The 20,697-nt window shown below is 30.8% G+C and overlaps 1 protein-coding gene across 2 annotated transcripts in view; it reads right to left on the minus strand.

Moving 5' to 3' along the window:
- Positions 1-768: 768 nt before the first annotated feature.
- The window catches only part of LOC139487967 (peroxisomal 2,4-dienoyl-CoA reductase [(3E)-enoyl-CoA-producing]-like), a 31,908-nt gene continuing 11,979 nt past the window's right edge, over positions 769-20,697 (minus strand). The window contains exons 2-8 of one of the 2 annotated variants that reach the window (XM_071273250.1): positions 18,263-18,331; positions 15,747-15,864; positions 13,358-13,427; positions 12,721-12,845; positions 12,082-12,175; positions 11,174-11,278; positions 769-1,549 (exon numbers count right to left, since the gene is read on the minus strand). In XM_071273250.1, the coding sequence (XP_071129351.1) occupies positions 1,338-1,549; positions 11,174-11,278; positions 12,082-12,175; positions 12,721-12,845; positions 13,358-13,427; positions 15,747-15,864; positions 18,263-18,331 (793 nt within the window). In that variant the 3' untranslated portion in view covers positions 769-1,337. Of the gene's footprint in view, positions 1,550-3,126; positions 5,122-11,173; positions 11,279-12,081; positions 12,176-12,720; positions 12,846-13,357; positions 13,428-15,746; positions 15,865-18,262; positions 18,332-20,697 lie in introns of those variants that run through there. The other variant, XM_071273249.1, reaches the window with a different exon arrangement.

A 20,697-nucleotide genomic window follows, 5' to 3' on the forward strand; every position in this document is an offset into this window, starting at 1 on the left:
TGAAGATTTCAAGTCTAACGGATGACGGACCGTCTGTCTATCAATTTGGATAAACTATAAAACCACACCACATACTGAATGCATGGTTTCGTGAATACGTGTATACTATCGAAGCAGTCGGTCTCGTTTCTATGGGATTTCGTGTGATTTCTTTTTGGTTTGTTTTGAAACTTGCTTTTTTTTCTTCTAAAATTAATGCATTTATGAGTGTTGAACGTCGGTAAACTACTATTGCATCTAATTTGAGTTTACTATCAATCAATTACATAGTTTAAATACGAGTATTATTATGGGGTTTCATAGAGGAAGTTTTATCTTAGCCGTATTTGGCACAACTTCTTGGAGTTTTGGATCCTCAATGCTCTTAAACTTTGAACTTGTTTGGCTTAATAAATATTTTGATGAGCGTCACTGATGAGTCTTATTTAGACGAAACGAGACGCGTACTAAATTATAATCCTGCTACCTTTGATAACTATTATCGTGCGTTCAAATAGCCAGTTGTGGAGCCAAGTAACACGTAGAAGTAGTTCATAGAAATTTGATGTTTTCAGTTATCTTTATTCAAGACTGAGATTAACTTCTCTGTTTGTGACTTAGACATGTTAAACTTAATTTCATAACATACTCGATATCTTGTAATTGGTGTTTCCTTCCTTTGCACAATTAACTATTAAAATCATACACCATAATAATATAAGATGATTTAATGTTTAACATTTGAACCCAAAAATATAAATGACTACGTAAACAAAACAACATCTGTACCAGAGTAATGAACTTTAATTTGTGATTACTTGCTCAAAAACTTATTGATGAGCTATGTCTCATTAGGTTCATAAGTATATGACAAACAGTAGGATTACTGACACTAAGTACAAATGTATCAGCAGAATATTACATGGCTTTACATCATTGGCGATGTGATTTTAAAACAACAACCGATGATTTAAATCTATTTATTTATTTGTAAAAATCTTTAAAAATATATAAAAATTAACAATATGTATTATTCCAAATTTTTTTTCTCGCATGCATGAATAATACTAAAAAAAATGAGCAAAACAATATTTTAATTTTGTAGTATATATCAAAGGTGTTTTATAGGCTGTCTATCAGTCTTAATTTTTCTTTGTTGTTTTTTTTCAAACTGTTTTTTGTCTTTTAGTCTTTTGTCATTGTGCCTTTCAGTTGTCTTTTGACTTATAAGTTTGTATGTAAATTTATATCTGATCATGCTTTTTCTTACGTTTTCTTAAAACATTTTTTCATAAGCTACATCTGCCTATATATACTGTATTGTAACCTCTTATTACAATAAGTCTCAAACTCAAGGATTAAAGTCGTGAATTTTTAAGCAATGTCATTCTTTCATGGAAATTATTACTACGGGTTAGGTGACTTCCACCGTCCGCTATAACAGTTGTGCCTGTTAACAACTGTGCAGCATCACTGACAACATACATAACTGTATCTCCAATGTCCTGTCTAGTTCCAAGGCGCTGACAAGGTATAGCATTTATGAAGTCTTGTGTTAAATGCTTTCCACCTGAAATATGAACATTGATTAAGTCATTAAAAGACATAACATTTTTCTTCCCACATATTCACCAAGTGAATTCAGTTTATGTAAGCCCAATCTTAGTATATGTAAAAGAATAATACTCTCCCTTTTTTCATGATTAAGTACAAGCGGAATATGCTTCTTATGTGTTCACTAAATAAGTACACATTTTGGTGTAGGGGCCAGCTGAAACCTGCCTCCGGCTGCGGGATTTTTTCACTGTGTGGAAGAACCATTGTTGGCATTATGCTGTTTTTCTGCTTAGGTCGGATTGCTGTCTCTTCGACACATTCCTCATTTCCATTCTTCATTTTACTCTTGTCATGTATGAATAACTTCTTACTGGCAATTTAGCAAAAATTGATACAATCAATCATAGAATGAATTATCAATTACATCAAAGTAACTTATAATAAAGAGATTACTGTGATACACAGACTGTTTAAGGGACAGTAGTAATGATCGAAACATTGATAATACTTGAGGCATTTTAAAAGATAATAATATCTATGGCGGATTCGAGGGTTGGATGCAGAGGGCATATGGAAAATATATATTTTTTTAGAATAAAACCTTGCAAACAAAAACTGTACAATTGTCTGTAATTAAATAAAGACAACAGTAGTATACCGCTGTTCAAAAGTCATAAATCGATTAAGAGAAAACAAATTCGGGTTTCAAACTTAAACAGAGGGAAACATATGAACTATAAAAGGAAAACAACGAACAACAAAAATAAAATTGAGAATGGAAATGGGGAATGTGTCAAAGAGACAACAACCCGCCCAAATAAAAAACAACAGCAGAGGGTCACCAACAGGTCTTCAATGTAGCGAGAAATTCCCGCACCCGGAGGCGTCCTTCAGCTGGCCCCTAAACAAATATATACTAGTCCAGTGAAAAACACTCTTTGAAAAATCCCTGTTGTAATTTTAACTACAAACTAAAGTATAATACCAATCTCGATCATATAATAAAAGTAAGACCATACTAGATGAGGATCTTATCTGTCAAATCTAGTTTCAATCAGTGGAGCAGTTCTTAACTAAATGATCAAGGTCAGTTTACTAATTTGATTTTCAGCTGCAGTAACCAGGACTGAATCTGAACCAGAGTAATGAACTTAAATTTGTGCTACCTTAATTAAAAACTTAATGATCAGGTTATTACTGAATCTGAACCAGAGTAATGAACTTACATTTGTGCTACCTTAATTAAAAACTTAATGAAACGTAATGATCAGCTTGGTCTCATTAGATTTAAAAGTATATCATTATATGATGAACAGTAGGAATACTGACACCAAGTACAAATGTATCAGAAAATTATTACATGGCCTTACATAATTGGGCTTTTCAGAATCTAATGCTTTCTGGGTAATATCTTTAAAAAGCGTGCACCGAAACGTTGATATCTGTTTAAAATGTTCTAAACAATGCCAATTGAACTAATGACAGAACCTTTTTTACATTTAAGTGTTCGAACATTGAGATTAGCAATAGGCCTTTAGGTTCTGTAAAGGTGAATTGGCAATGTGTTTAGACTAAAACAAAACAAGAACATATGATTAAAATACATTTATATATTTGTAAAAATTATCAAAATATTAGGCAATCAATAATAAATTAACAATATGTTTAATTATTCAAATCTAGTTCCTAAAAATCAACACATGTATTGCAACTATTAGCTCATAAAATAACACGATAACTGCATAGTAATAAGAGTTTAAATGACATAAATCGAAGAAATGTATTGCTTTGGTGGTATAATGCTACAAATTTTACAAAAATTGCAAACATTATCTGGATATAAAACCAGATTAAACCCATCCTTTTCTTCTGAAAATGTCTGTACCATGTCAGGTATATGACAGCTGTTTCTCATTCCTTTCATTGGTGGAGCATTTGATTTTATCAGTCAGTGTTTATAAACTTCACCTTTTTTCAATTTACCTTAGTGTAATATGAGGCAGGCATTACCTGTGAATGGGGACGAAGTTTGTTTAAATTAATTTTTTTGTAACTTAAATATTTGTTAAAAAAAGAAACGGAAATATCGTAACGTTTCCGATTTTGGTTCTGTTGTTAGGGATTTTACTTGTGACGTTGTTTAAGTTATGACTTCATGTTCAATGTAAACAAAGAATCAGGTAACATTTATTTATACCAATTTGAAAGACAAAGAATGATTAAAAATGAAATATTGGTATTGTGTTCATTGAGTTCCTATATTTTACTAGACTAATCAAAGTCTCGCGACAACAAGACTGGAAAAAGGAAGTAGAGTTATGTGTTCTGCGCAAATCCGGAAATTAAAAAACGCGACAACAAAAAATTGAACGATTTTGAGTTCGATAGTAGAATGAAAAATTCGGGAAATTTCCCGATTTGTTTTTTTGTTTTTGTTTTTTTGTTTTTTTTATTGAATTTTCTACTGTAATAGGGGACTTCGTCCCCATACTAACGACAAGTGGAACAACAGACCCCAGTATTTTTGTTCCACATGTCTTAAATTAAACAGATATGAATCATTATGCAGCAAAACCAGACAGATATAGAAATTAGCAAGGAATAGTTGAATAAGATGATTCTGATAAAATGATAGAAGTAAACGATCATGACAATTAAATACTACTTATAAGTGCTAAATAACAAGTGGTAAAAAATAAACAATCATTACATATCAAATCAATCAAATGAGAATATAAAACAATATGTTTATGAAGTTACTAACCATGGCAATCAATTAACTGTTGACCCTGAGACTTACTATCATACAGTAGGATATGGTTATATCTAATCAATGATGGAATTTCCTAAACTACAGGTTGAAAAGATGAACATTCATTATGAATCAAAAATACAAAACTCTGACTGTAATTATCAATATTAATCTTTATGGGTATAGAAAAAACTGATTACAAAACATTTTATTAAAGGAAATGTTCTTTATTACACTTTAACAGTTGCAGATTTCCAGCAAGATGGGAACAATTGTAAATCTTAAAGGCAAATTTCCTTTTTGGTATACTCATTAACAAACTTGTAGCAATTTCTCTTCTTCTAATTTTCTTGTTGAAAAGGTTGATAAAATTACCTAGAAAAATGCATTCAGTGTTTTGAAAAATATGTATCGGCATGTGTTTATAGCTATTATGTGTTATTGTATGTTCTGTTTCTAAATACATATAAACGGCAACAATTGTTTCATTCACTAATATTTTCAGGAATCAATATATTCTCCCCCATGTATTAATTTTCCATTATAATCATACATTATTTTATTTAAAGTTTTTTTGATCAAGCATTTTGATTTATTTAAATACATTGAAGTAACATATCACAATTTAGACAATTTTTGAACCATTGCCCTTCTAGCTATAAAGTTATTGTCATCAGTCAAACAATTTCCACCATCAGCTATTATTGTTGTCCCAGTAAGGAGCTGGGCAGCATTGCTCACTACATACAGTACTGTGTCTCCTATATCTTGCCTGGTTCCTATACGTTGTATTGGTATTACTTTTAAAATGTTATCAGTCAAATGTTTTCCACCTAAAAATTACGACAATTTATAATAAAATTAAATAAAACTGTTTACCAAGTTAAAATAGCTTATTAGAATATTGTCTTTTTTTATCACTCCATCAGTTTTGTTGTTGAAATATTTATAACTGAATAAAACATCCAAAATAATTGCTGGAGCATTTCATGAATGATTTTTGATTTCTTACAAGATTTCTGAGCATTCATCAATCTGACATACTATATGCATATATCAGATACTGTTTACTCTTCTTTAACATATACTATATATTATATATAGCTAGTATCAATCAAGATTTGTGGCTTTAACCAATTTCGGTTTTAAAGGAGGCTTGTTTGACCAATCTATTGTTTAGGTTTTTTTTTATTGTATATGTCTGAAGTGTATTCAGCACTATTTGTATGTAGGTCTATTTTTACAGATGCTTAAATTGAGAATGGAAATGGGGAATGTATCAAAGAGACTACCTGACAAAAGAGCACAAAACAGCCCAAGGCCACCAATGCGTTTATTTATATCATAGATAAGAGTTTTTTGTATATCTGTCTTTTTTGTTGTTGTCCATATGTCTGTGTTATTATCACTGTTGTTTGTCTGTTACAATTTGTACTTTTGTTTTGTCTGTTGGACTTTTTTTACTGCTTTTTTGTCTGTTCCTTTTTCACTGATGTTTGTCTGTTATTTCCTTTTAAATTGTTTTTTGTCTGTTGGTCTCAATTTCACTGATGTTTGATTATATTATTTTAAATGTTTATTGTATGTAATATATGTATTATTTTTACAGTGTTTTTTTGTACTGCAAATTTTCATTGTTGTTTGTGTACCTAAAATTACAGGGAGATAACTCTGTAAAACCAGCTAAACGTTTTAATTACATTGTGTTGTTAAGGGAATATTAAGCTTCTCAATGATCAAAATAAGTGTTTGTCAAACTGCTATATAACTAGTTTAAATTTTCTGATAAAACGGTTGGTTCATTTGTTTTTAAATTTTCATATTTTTGTCAAAGGGTCAAAGTAAATACTTTAGTCAAAATTAAAAGAAAATTAAAAGAGCCAAATGAATTTTAGTAAAAGTGTTGGGTACAACCTTAATAGTTGTTTTAAAGGGATAATTCGCGATTTTTCACTTTTCATCTTATTATGTTCATAATACCATAAAAAACATATTCACCAAGTTTTATTTTGAAATGAAATCTAATAAAGAAGAAAATTGGAAATTATTAATTTTATTTTTTTAAACTTCCTGACTTATGTGACGTAGTTTAAGTCTTTGATGCATGCCGAGAGTGAAAATATCTCATTTAAGTCTTGTTCGTTAACCATCTAATAACGCGATTTAAAGCGCATCGACGACTTTTGGTGTAGCTATTAACCAACGAAAAATAAGTGATAGCCATGCAACTTTTAAAATTAGATCGTGTGGATTTTTTAAAACGAATTTTAATAATAAAAGTAAATCATACAATAGAACATTTTTATGATTTTTTTTTCTAAAAATACTTTAAACAAACATATGAAACTGACATGATCGATAGTGTATTAAAAATACATGTTTGTATTCTGCCCTTTTTGCTTCATTCCAGCAATCATTTTCACTTGCTTGTACGGTGGAAACAATAAAATGTGTATTGTTTTGTGACACCTAAAGAATGTGGAATGCGTAGTTTAACTCAAGGTAATTAAAAGATTAGCATTATGTAATTCTAATCTTTTGATCCTCATTCAGTGAAATCTAGGCGTCACGGTTCACTGGCATTTCAGGTGTGAAGAACATTTCGTATCAATTGTAAACGGGAGTCAGACAAAGTTTCAGACACATGAATGTAAAAAAAAATAATTAAAATTAATTAAAGGAATAATAAGATCGCACAATAACTGGATAGCTGTTGTATATTTTTATATTTTGCATAAGATCACTTTTAATGAATTATGACTTTTGAATACTTTAGTAACGATAAAATACTGAATTATTTTAATTGAAGTATTTATAAATAAAAATAGCCTTCTAAACACGAGTTTATGAACTAAAAATTGTACTATTTCAAATTAGGATCGGCAGCCTTAAATATTTCAAACAGATCATTAACAATTGCAATTATATATTTTAGTCAATCCAAAGTGATCTTTAATTACCTTATTATGAATTAATGTGCTCATCAAAATATTTTAAATCTCACAACACATGAATACTTCAGATATTTGAAAAAAGATGTTTTAAAAAATTGACAGGAAATTAAAGGATCTAATTGGAATGGAATCAACAAATTACGAACAGATATGCTTTTCAAGTGTGAAAAACATCAACAAAATTTATACATAATCGGGAATGTCCTTCTTAAAATACTTTTCGTTTCACACCGTATATATAATACTTTAGCTATTTGACCAACGATGTATAAAAAAAAAATGAACGAATTAAATGTCATCTTTCCCTATTTTTTAATGTAATTATAAGTCTGTTTCAACTGGCAAGAATACCAGTAAAGCGGACAAGCAGTTTATTCTGCAAATTGCTGTCATTGAATATCAAGAGAGAAAATAAATCCCGAAATTGATTTGAAACTTTGATACTCTATAGTTTTCCTGGAAAATATTCAAATCCCTCGGTATTAGTGTACTTCCAGTTGCGTATATATATTACATGCATGTCGAAACAATTGTGATGATGGCGAATTTCTTCCTTTTTTCGAGAACAATCTAATTGATATATAAATGTCCATAACTTCGATGAGACAAATAAAGTTATATATCGACCAGTATTTAAATCTCTTCTTCTTCTTTTGGTATACAATAGTCTATCGACATTTGATGATTACATACTGTTGGCATACGTGAACTTGTCACTTAACAAAACTTTTACCCCAATTTACGCAAAATGTATGTTTCTTTCTTATGTTCTATGTATACATGTGTATATTTTAATTTGCGCTATAGTTCCGTAACTTATAATCCAGGCGTATATACGAATGGTCGACAAGTCCGTACATTTTTTTAAATCAATATTTCTGGCCTTCACCATTGACAACGAGTATATATTACATTTTACCAAATTTACACTTGGAAAAAATACGTATATAGATTTTTATTTCATCAAATCTGTTGTTTTTTTTTTGGTATTATTTATATTTTATAAATAAATTTCTTTTCACCAGAAATGTTATCCATAAACAAGCGTATGAGTTAAGTAATATCTCTTTCGGACACGCAAGATAGAGATGTATATTATACACCTAATAGTTCAAAATGGAAAGTTATAAGTTATCGGCCGTGTACACTTATCAATACACTAAGAATTCAAACGATGCATGAATTTGCAAACTCGACAGGAAATCGCTTGAATACCTGGACGTGTCACCTCACACCCCCTCCAATACCTTTGGGAGTAATACCTTTAGCCATGCGGGTGATCAGTGGAGCGAAGATCCTTATTTATTTGAATAAAGTTTATTACATAAAAGAATTATGAACTAATTAGATTTCCGAAAACAATTCAAGTTTCACGGAAGACTTATTTATGATTTGAAATTTTGACTTTTTCACTAATTCCTATATTATCAGTCTAAAAATAACAGATTCTGGTTATTTAAAAAAAAAGAATAAAATTTTCAGTATCAAGTTAGTTAACAAATAAAGGCAACAGTAGTATACCGCTGTTCAAAACCCACAAATCCATGGACAAAAAACAAAATCGGGGTAACAAACCAAAACCGAGCGAAACGCATTAAATATAAGAGGAGAACAACGACACAACACCGAAACGCAACACACACAGAAACAGACCAATCATCAGACAAAACACCACGAGAATAACAAATGTAACATGAAAACCAAATACATGAATTTGGGATAGACAAGTACCGTGCCACGTCTTATCTCAATATCTCAAAAATAAGAGAAAACACAAACGACTCAACGTTAAAATGCAACACAAAGAGAAACGAACAATATTATAACAATGACCATCTTCCTGACTTGGTACAGGACACTTTTAAAGGGGAATAAAAGTGGTGGGTTGAACCTGGTTTTAAGGCATGCCAAACCTCGCACTTTAATGGCAAAGTTAAATACAACACCGAAACGACAACACAACACCACAGGACCACAACACAAACAAACAGGAGAACATATTAGACACAGAAAAACATGATTAATAGATAACAAAAAGCATCAGGTCCAAAATTCAATACGCCAAAAACGCGCCTTGCCCACACAAGACTCACCAGTGACGCCCAGATATAAAAGAGATCAAGTTAGTTAACAAGTCGGATAAAACAACCGTACGATTGACGAGATATCGACACGCAATTACGACTACATCGGGTTACTGTAGTTTTGGTCCTTAGACATATCTTGATTGCAAATCGGAGAAGGTGACAAAATGGCCGACCGCAGAGAATTGATACTCTAAATTTAAAATCGATGGTGATCTCTTATCTAGCAGAATAAAACTTTAATATCTATGAATTTGAGCATTTTTATACAGAATAAACATAATATCAATTTTTGATTTTTTTTGCGAAGTTTCCCTTTAAGGTTGTCTCAATTTTACTGTTCAATTTGAATGTCTATTTTGATTGTACTGTTGTTTGTATGTGCTTTATAATTTTGTTTTGTCTTATTTTTGCTATTGGTAATAAATCTGTCTTTTCTAAATTGTTTTTTGTATACATCTGTTTTATTTTGGCTGTTGATTGAATATGAATAAAAAATTTTGGCATCAAAACCCAAAACCCCTCTAAAAGACATCTTTACTATATATGTTTGTCTAGATCATATTTGTAAAGTCTTTTTTTTGTATATTCGCAGATGTTTTTTATTCTTTTATTTGTCTGTCTAAACTTACAGTTGTATGTATGATCGTCTATTGATGGGTAGTGAAGGTCATTAAAACCTACCTCGTCGTTGTTAAATTTTTATTTAAGAGTAAAAAATTACTGACACATAATTCTGGTAACAAAATATGTACACTTAGTTTATGCAAAGACCACTGAAGATGAATTAGAAAAGTCACAAGAAATATTGTCAAACAGATACCCCTAAGCAATGTTGCTGCATGGGTTTTAATTAGTAACATGTTAAATTTAAAAATTCTTCACAAATAGTTTGTTTTAATGAAAAAGTTTGTATTTGTTGTGCTTTACTCTTGTTTAATACACTAGTATCAATCAAGTTATTGTGGAGATCATTTGGATGTCAACATGAAATACTTTATAGAATAGCTTTATACAAATTATTCTGAATAATAGTAAATACACACAGTAGTGTGTTGTAAATCATTTAGCAGAAAAATATATTCATTTGAACTGACAACTTACCATTTAAACTGTCTCTTTAAAGGTGTCTGTATTCCATTTTATATCAGTCAACAATGTATTGACATTTTATCATAATCAGTTCAATACAAAAAAATTTGCTACAGCAGTACAAGAAAACTTTGTGGTCAAGAACTATTAATACTCCTTGTATGAAACTAGATTTAATTTCAAATGACAAATTTGTTAGTATAAATTGCAAGTGCCTGTACCTAGTCAGGAATTTGATAGTTGCTATCCATTCATTTAATGTGTTTGAGCTTTTGATTTTGCCATTTAATTACAGACTTCATTTTGAATTATCCTTGGAGGTCGAAAACTCAGTTATTTTACTTTTATCTTCTGACTTTAAATATAAATAAAGAAGCATATTGCAATTCATACATTTTACTAGTACACAAACTTGTACAGAAAATGTAATTTCATTAATATTTCATACACCATTTTAACTTTTTTAGAAATGGGAATTGTGTATTGATTAAAATTCCAAAGAGTTCACATCATTTCTGTTGCATCTTTACTTTAGCAACACATCAACCTGTGAATCAATTTGTTTAAGGGAACTGGTGTCTATCAATTTATACAAGGAAAATATCAGTTCTGGTTAAAAAATACGAATTTTTAATGTGATATGTATATCATTTAACATATAGACACACATCAGCACAACCTAATAACTGTATACAGTGTAAAAATTTGCTTTAAAACAGACACATATAATAAGTTATTATCACAATTAGAATTACCTAGTCTATTCATGCCCTCTGTATCACCTATTGGTCCAGGAGCAACACACATAACACGAACTTTATCAGGTCCCCATTCTACTGCTAAATGTCTGGTCATTGCCTCTGTTGAAATTAAAATAATAACAAATCCTTTCATTATACTAATTTTAACAATAATTCGAATAGTACCATTTGTTTTATTAGATACATGAGCAGTTGTCTTTAATCATTCTGAAACAACTGGTATAATGAAACAACATGGAAAGCATATTTAGTTATAATATGTTCTGAAGATACGCTTTTGGTTTAAAATTTATAGTTTACCTTTACCTCAATCTTTTCCAATTTCATAAAGCTTTAAATTTCAGACAATTTTGTTAGATATAAAAAAAAACCATCATTAACTTAAAATGATTTGTCTGCTTTACTTTAAATTGTTTTCTTCATTTTTATAAACAGACTAACACTAAGCAATTTCAAAGTTTTACAAAAATGGAAACTTGAGCTGTTCTATGGTTCACAATACTTTATTATTATATCATTCTGAATATTTCTTTTACTTTAAATATTCTGATGTTTTCATTTTTTGTTTCTTCCATATATATAATGGACATAAGCTGTGTTAATATTTTTAGCAATTGAATGATGTTAGAAGGTATGTTTAGGTAGGTGACTTCTTGGAATTATCTCTGTTAAGGTGCTTATGGTGTTCTTTTTTAATCTTTTGTATTTTATATCTTTTTTCAGCTGATAAAGGTTGTCAATGCAAATAATAAATACTGATGAATACAATTTCATGCTACAAACCAACAATGTTTAAGTACTTGCATTTTCACTGGTGTTTGCAAATATTGACTTTTTGAAATAATGTACACGGTTAATTTATGTATTATTCACATTGAGTTGATGACAGTAAGCATGCTTACCAATAGCAGCCTTAGCCGATCCAGCATGCGTCTGTAAAGCTGTTCCCCTCATCTGTAGTGTTGCTGTTATATTGACTATCATACCTCCATGGTCCTGTAGAAAAGCACTGTTTATTAGATACTTTCATAAAAAATCACAACAAGGACTCAATTAATTAAATTTCACTGATGAGTCTTTTGTAGACCTAAGGCATGTATGGCATACAAAAGTATAAGCCTGGTATTTTTGATGATTTTTTTAAAACCTACTTGACGGGTCAAATATATTCATCAGTATCTGAAACTGGTTTCCACAATACACAATAATTTGGTACTGCATTATTTCTATTTACAGTGTCCAATTTCATTTTTTTTTTACAAAAGTAGCATACTAACATTATAAACCTATTCAGGAATCAATATAACATCATTCGAATATAAACATCATTATTGTCTTACTATATAAATTCTTGTTATATAGTTGATATTTTTTTAATAAATTAAATACTTTGTTTTTATGCGCCCATAAGTACATTATATTCAAACAATTTCTCACAGAAACAAACTACATGCAGCTACAAGTTTTGCTTAATTTGTGTAGACCTTTTAGTATGATATTTATGTATAATGTGATCTTTAGAACCTCAGAAATATACATACCTTGAAAAACTTATCATACACAACTTTGCTGACATTAAATGTACCATGACAATCTATTTCCATCACAGTTTTAAAAGCATTGAATGAAAGTGAGGCTGCAGGGGCAAGAAAGTTTCCAGCAGCACCTACAAATAGTTTTGTTTAAAAGTGAAATAAATCTACCAGTACTTCATCCTCTTCCTACAGTAGGTTAACATCTTTGTGGAATAATTTTAAAAATCTGTCAAATAAATGACTAATCTTGGAAAGTTCTGAAACATAGTTAAGAAAACCTACATAATTTGATGGATATCTAACTACTGAGCTAGATCATTAGAAGTTTAATTTTAATAAAAATCATCTCAGGGCCAGTTTAAATAAGAAAAGCTTGTAAAATTTGACAATTTTGTATTCAAATCTTCAAATTTATTATTGAGAACAACAGTTGAAAAGTGACCCAACAAAATGAGTTTTAACATTTGGTCTTGACTTAGGTAGGCCATTGCAAAAGAAAATACTATAATGTGTTTTTTTCTGCCTTGTTCTTTTTTAAAATGTTGATTGGCTGAATAAACACATGCATTTATAATGTTAAAACAATTTTTCCATTGTCTGACCTTTCATAAAAATAATAGAAAGTCATACAATGTATACTAACCATTTATCAAAATATCAATTCTTCCCATCTGTGCTAAAGCCTCGTCCACAGCCTTAATAATCTGTTCTGGCTGAAAGCATCATACAAAAGTATAAATTTATCAAATGGTATGTGTTTTTCTCAATGTTAAAGGTCATATGGTGACCTATAGTTGATTGGTCTCTGGTAGAAACTTGTCTAATAGGCAATCATCCCACATCTTCTTGATTTTATATTGTATGTGCACTGTTTTGGTATTATCATCGTTTTTATAAATACAAATTAATTAGTAATCATAGCCTACTTCATAAATGTCTGAGCATAACTACAGCTGGATTCGAAGCTAACTGTGAGGGAATAAATCTAAGTAATCAGCTTAGAGGCTGTTGAACTATAATTTAGACATATGGCCACTAGTTATCTTATTGAATTAGACTTATATCACATGTAAAGTTAAATAAGGTTAAGCTGCTACTGCAATTATTAATACAGCTGTATTATATAAAAAAAACAATCGAACTAAAATAAAACAACTATTTTGCAATAACAACTTCTAACAGATAACTGTTAACTATAAATATATGAGGAGAATAAAATAAATGGGCAGTTTTGTGTAAAAAAAAAAATGAAAATATTGCTCACTCATTCTTATATATTTAGAAGTAATAACAAATTCATTCACTGTGTGATCTATTGAAGTTTTAAAATCTGATTTCACTCTTGGTATCTTGGAGATTACATACTAAAACAGTAGATTCCAGCATATATTATCCGCAGTAAAACCAAAGACAAAGAATAAAGACAACAATTTCATTAAGAAATAGTCCCTAGTATACATAGTCATTCTGATGGACCTATAAAAATAATAAATTCTTGTCAATTTATAAAAATGGAGTTGTCGTTGATGCCAAAAAATTATGCCTTAAAGATATTAGATACTTTTATGAGAATAAAACAGCTCCAAATAGTCAGTTGAAGTGGAATTTACATTTTGGGAATGAACTACCATGGGATTACATTTGGGAAACTTTGAATAAGAATTTAGCTAACAGGAAAATTAAACAATTTCAATGGAAGTTACTACATAATATAATTTACACTGAAGAAAAGTTACAAAAAATGAATCGCTCAAACGGGAAGTGTCACTTTTGCAATGAAAAAGAATCACTATTTCATCTTTTTATTTATTGTAAACTGGTGGAAGACGTTTGGCGGGAAATTTTTGAGAAAATAAGGGAATTTTGTTCAAAATTAAATATCCAAAAATTACAAAAATCGGAAACAAGTATAATTTTTGGGGTCATTAATGCAGATGCATCTTATACCCAAATTTTAGATACGGTGCTTTTAATCACGAAATGGGTTATCTGGAAAACTAGAAATATCGCAAAATATCAAAAGAAAGGGATAAGTAAATTGGTGATTTTAAATATGATAAAACATGAAATGCAATTTCTGCTCAAATATTTTAAACCGAATACGAAAATCGAAGCCTATTCTACTATGTGTGACATTTTTTGTATATAAATATATATTTTGCATGGTCAGGTCAGTTCAATGACCTCTTTGATACTGATTGAATAATAATATGTACACTGCTCGCAACTCCCTACATGTAATTTCTGTTGTGTATATATTCATGTATATCATCTAATTGTAACAAGACATGTTGTATCAACAGGTTCATATTATAAACAAATATTTACTCACCATATCTTTGATATTAATCCTTATTGGGAATCAAAATCATTAATCCATTTTTTTTATGAATGAACTACACATCCCTTTAACAAATCGCACGTGGTAAATGATCACTCGACCAGAAATTTAATGTAATCGAAATTAACATAACAAAAGACTTGATGTACGATAAAATTGAAACTGCTTAATAAATACAGGTAGCCTTTGTGAGAAATAAATGAAGATAAAAAACAAACTTTATTCAAATAATTATATATGGTGAGATGTATAGATATATAGATCGATATTGATTGCAGGTACATGTACATTTGTACAAGTATAGATAATATTTATAAAGGTTGATGTTAATAATTTATAGTGGGAGTTTTTTTTCTCATTTGCTTTTTCCCGACAAATGAGACTGTAAAAATTGGGGCCCCCTTAGTTGCTTCCCTTGGCAACTGAGGGTTGATGTAACAGGTGATTGTTAATAAAATATGTTTAATATTAAAAAAAAAAAAAAAAAAAAAAAAAAAAAAAAAAAAAAAAAGAAATAGTCCCTTAACTAAATTTTCTTGTCTGCAAATTGTAATTGCGTAAATTATAGCTTCATTTCCAGGCAGAAAGTATCTCACATAACACAGTTTGACAAAATTTTCAGGTATATTCCTATATGATGTCTGATTAAATTATGATGCTTCTTTGCTATTACACTTTAAATCTAACCAACCTTTCTAACATCCATCTGTATAGGAACACATCTCCTCCCTGTAGCTTTCATCAATAAGTCAGCTGACTGCTTAAGTTTGTCCATACGTCGACTTACTATTACAGTATCACAGCCATGCCTGTAAATAAAAGAGTAATAAAAAACATCATATCAATCAATCTCAGCTATTTATACTTATACTAATTACATGTATAGAATGAGAAGATACATTTTGAAACTACATTTGCCTATCAAATTTACCAAAAGTAAAACGTTGTTGTAAATAAAATTGAGAATGGAAATGGGGAATGTGTCAAAGAGACAACAACCCGCCCAAATAAAAAAACAACAGCAGAGGGTCACCAACAGGTCTTCAATGTAGCGAGAAATTCCCGCACCCGGAGGCGTCCTTCAGCTGGCCCCTAAACAAATATATACTAGTCCAGTGATAATGAACGCCATACTAATTTCCAAATTGTACACAAGAAACTAAAATTAAAATAATACAAGACTAACAAAGGCCAGAGGCTTCTGACTTGGGACAGGCGCAAAAATGCGGCGGGGTTAAACATGTTTGTGAGATCTCAACCCTCCCCCTATACCTCTAACCAATGTAGTAAAGTAAACGCATAACAATACGCACATTAAATTCAGTTCAAGAGAAATCCGAGTCTGATGTCAAAAGATGTAACCAAAGAAAATAAACAAAATGACAATAATACATAAATAACAACAGACTACTAGCAGTTAACTGACATGCCAGCTCCAGACTTCAACTAAACTGACTGAAAGATTATGATTTCATCATATGAACATCAGGCACAATCCTCCCCGTTACAGGTTTAGTATCATACCATCATAACATATATGAGAAGAACATAACCCGTGTCATGCCAACAACTGTTTTTAGAATAAATGTGTTTAGTTCCGATGCAAAGACCTTATCAGTGACTCAATATTTACGCCAAAATATGCAATCTTTAATGACTTGACAACAGTATCGTAATTATATCCCTTCTTAATAAGTCTATTCAAAGGTTTTGTAAGTTTCTGAGGTGAATACTGACACCTTTGTGCTTTATAAAGAATATTACCATAAAAAATTGGATGTGAAATACCTGAACGTATTAGAAGTCTGCATGTTGAGCTATATTTACGAATGATGTCTTTATACCGATGATAAAATTTAGTAAATGTTTTGACTAGTTTGTGATATCGAAAACCCTGGTGTAATAATTTTTCAGTAATACATAAATTTCTCTCGTTAAAATCTAAAGCATTGTTACACACACGAGCGAATCGTACAAGTTGAGATATATAAACACCGTAAGATGGTAACAAGGGAACGTCACCATCTAAAAACGGATAATTAACGATAGGAAATGAAAAATCATCCCTTTTATCATAAATTTTAGTATTCAGCTTTCCATTAGTGATATAGATATCAAGATCGAGAAAAGGGCAGTGGTCATTGTTAGTATTAGCTTTATTTAAAGTAAGTTCAACAGGATAAATTTCATTAATATACATACTGAAGTCGTCATTATTGAGAGCCAAAATATCATCCAAATATCTAAAAGTATTATTAAATTTGTTTATCAGATGTTGTTTCGATTGGTCTTTGCTTATTTTTGTCATAAATTGTAACTCATAACAATACAAAAACAGGTCCGCAATAAGTGGTGCACAGTTAGTCCCCATTGGAATTCCGATAATCTGACGATATACGGAATCCCCAAAGCGAACAAAAATGTTATCTAGTAAAAATTCAAGGGCATATATAGTATCAAAGCATGTCCAATAAACATACATTTTCACTTTGAGGTCATAATAGTAATGTCATGTAGAAGATATACAATTTCTTGCTATGCAACCTTAGCTTTTTCCATGAATATTTTGGCCAATTGAAGTGCCAACCAAAATAACTTCCCTTTTCCAGTGAGAAAATAATAATCGGGTTACATTTTTTTGTGAACATTTTGCATAATTTCTAAACATGTACAAAACGTATGTATAAGTATGAACTAGTTGTCATTTCAAACCAGATGAAGTTATTGTAAATAGAGAATATCATATGGCTTTTTCAATATTGCATCTGTATCAAACCGAGACACCAACATGATCCCAAGAGCTCTGCTCGAGGGATTATATTGGTTGAGGGTTGATACGGTGTGTAATATTGAAAAAGCCATATCATATACACTTTATTATATACATTTACCTCAAGTAGATGTTTTTATGTGACATGACGTCATACAGATTATAGGTTTGACATGACGTCATACAGATTAGGAATTTGATCAAGCTTTGTTGCACAGTGACTGCAATCAATGCATACAGATTAAAGGTGTGATAAAGCTTTTGCAACCGTGTTGATATCGATATCATCACGGGTGGCTGATACAGCACGCTTGCCATTGATTGTTTTACATATACAATTTATCTGTATTTACTACTAAGTATATAATAAATATGAATATCACCAAAGGTATGAGGGAGAAGAGTAAATAAAAAAAGATAGCATGTTATTTATTTACCTCATAAGAACCTCAGCAATGGTAAAACATATTCCTGAAGCTCCACCAGTGACAAATGCAACCTTCCCTCTGTAAAATAAACAAACTTGATAAAAGATAATATAAGACAGAATAAACAAAAGGACAGTATTACTGTTGGAACTTTTGTTCTGTTATTCACTGCGTTAGTCTTACTATTCAGTTGCACAATGAACTTGAGTTGATTCATATTCTATAGGATCTGCAACTGTATTAGACAAGAAACACAATCATAACGAACAGAAATAAAGCCAAACTAGAGGATATTAAACGTTTTTCATAAATGCAATAGAGCTCATGTTGTAAAGGACAGGATATGTCTTGATTAAATATATAATATGTATATGGTCCGATTATGTTGAAATTACGAAAAATGCTGGTCGTTACAAGGTAGTTAATCTTCTTGAAAACTAAGATGAGTAGCAGCTTTGCAAGGACTTGACACAATCAGCAGTGGATTGTTTAACAAACAAGCCTGTGCAAGAACTGAATGCTACAATCCAAAAACTTGCTGTTCGTGAGGAGAGTACAATGGTGGTCAGAGTCACACTTTATAGTATGAGCCGACGACGATTTAGAATGTAGTTCTTGCGCACGTTTGCGAGGACAAGCTGATGTCTGCAAATTCTTTATAAAGTGCTCTACTTGTAACACAGGTATGAACTATATAAACACCATTATTCGGGACGTTCTTGCTCGAGGCCTTTCCTATCCAGGAATCCAACTTGGTCTCCTCGGTGACAAAAACAAAGACATGACCGTTGCAACAGTCACTCTGTTCGTTAAAGTAAAAGATTCGAGAAAACGTTCAGCATCTAGTATACTTAGTTCTCAAATGACTTTAGCAGCTAGCAGCTCTTACAAAAAGGCAAAGCAGACAGCCGTGAGAGACAAAAATGAAGTGTGTTCATATCATGGCAAAAGAGAAGGGACACGGCAAAAGTCTTCGTAAATCAGATTGCCCTGCATATGGCCATTAGTGTTTTTGTTTTTGTCTTATCAAATTGTTTTTGAGATACGGCGCGACATGTAAAAAAACATCCCCTTTTTTACAAAATACTCAATAACTCAAAAATTAAACTTTGAGTCATCACCAAAAAGTATACAGATCTTTATATTAATATAACAAAGAAGTGTGTTAAGTTTTAAGCAATAATCATAAATCGTTTTTGAGATACTCCACGACATGTAAAAACACTCTCCCTCCTTTTTACAAAATACTCAATAACTCAAAAATGAAATTTTGAATCATCACCAAAACGTATACAGATCTTTAGATTAATATAACAAAGAAGTGTGTAAAGTTTTAAGCAATAATCAGGAATTGTTTTTGATATACGGTGCGATATGTTGAAAAAAAAAACACACCCCTGTTAAACTTTTAGTTACAAAGTGCCGTAACTCAAAAAGTTTATATCTTATTTTCACCAAAAAGTATACAGATCATTTGACCATTATAAGAAACAACTGTTTTAAGTTTAAATGAAATTTGGATAAGTCGTTCTCAAGTTACGGTGCGACATGTTTACGCCGGACAGACAGACGGACGGACACTGAACATTTGTATACCATAATACGTCCCGTTGACGGGCGTATACAAACCGCAATTTTTACACGTGTGCATGTAAAATAAATTTCGTTGTAGAAGGGTCTAAATACAACACAAACAACATTTTCCAAAAGACCAAAAAAGTGAAAAAGTATATTTAAACAAAACGCATTTGACTAACAGGTCGAACAACTGATGTTCTTTAACCCTGCTGACTGCCATTGCCGATTGCCAAATAAAATTGATCACAAGGTGTAACAAAAGGGATCTAAATATAAATTTAATATTAAACAGAAAACAATAAACTTGTGGCCAAGATGTTATGCAACAAACATGAGGTGTCAATATTTTTTTGGGAAACCAGATCCGGATTTCGACAATAAATGTCTCTTCAGTGATGTTAGGGATCGAAACGGTATTTGGAAGGCCATAAAATTTACCCTCAATTTAATATAGACTCTTGAATTTTTAGAGTCAATATAGAATGAACGGATCATATAAACCGAAGGGAAAATATGATACAAGCCCAAACGAAAAAAAAATAAAAAATCTAAATTGAAAACTACGTTCAAACTTATGATTGCGGTGGATAAAAACCGCAATTTTCATACTTGTGCATGTAAAACAAATTTCGTTGTAGAGGGGTCTAAATACAGCACAAAAAACATTTTCCGAAAGACCCAAAAAAGTGAAAAAGTATATTGAAACAAAACACATTTGACTAACAGGTCGAACAACTGATATACTTATATATATATAGACGAGTGTGAAGGTGCTTGGTTTGGTTCCCTGTTAAGCATATCTAGCGATTCACTTAAAACACATGGCAGATCACTAGCCATAGACTATCGTCATTATAATAATGGAT

Source organism: Mytilus edulis, chromosome 9 (assembly GCF_963676685.1).
Source record: "Mytilus edulis chromosome 9, xbMytEdul2.2, whole genome shotgun sequence".
Classification (NCBI taxonomy): domain Eukaryota; kingdom Metazoa; phylum Mollusca; class Bivalvia; order Mytilida; family Mytilidae; genus Mytilus; species Mytilus edulis.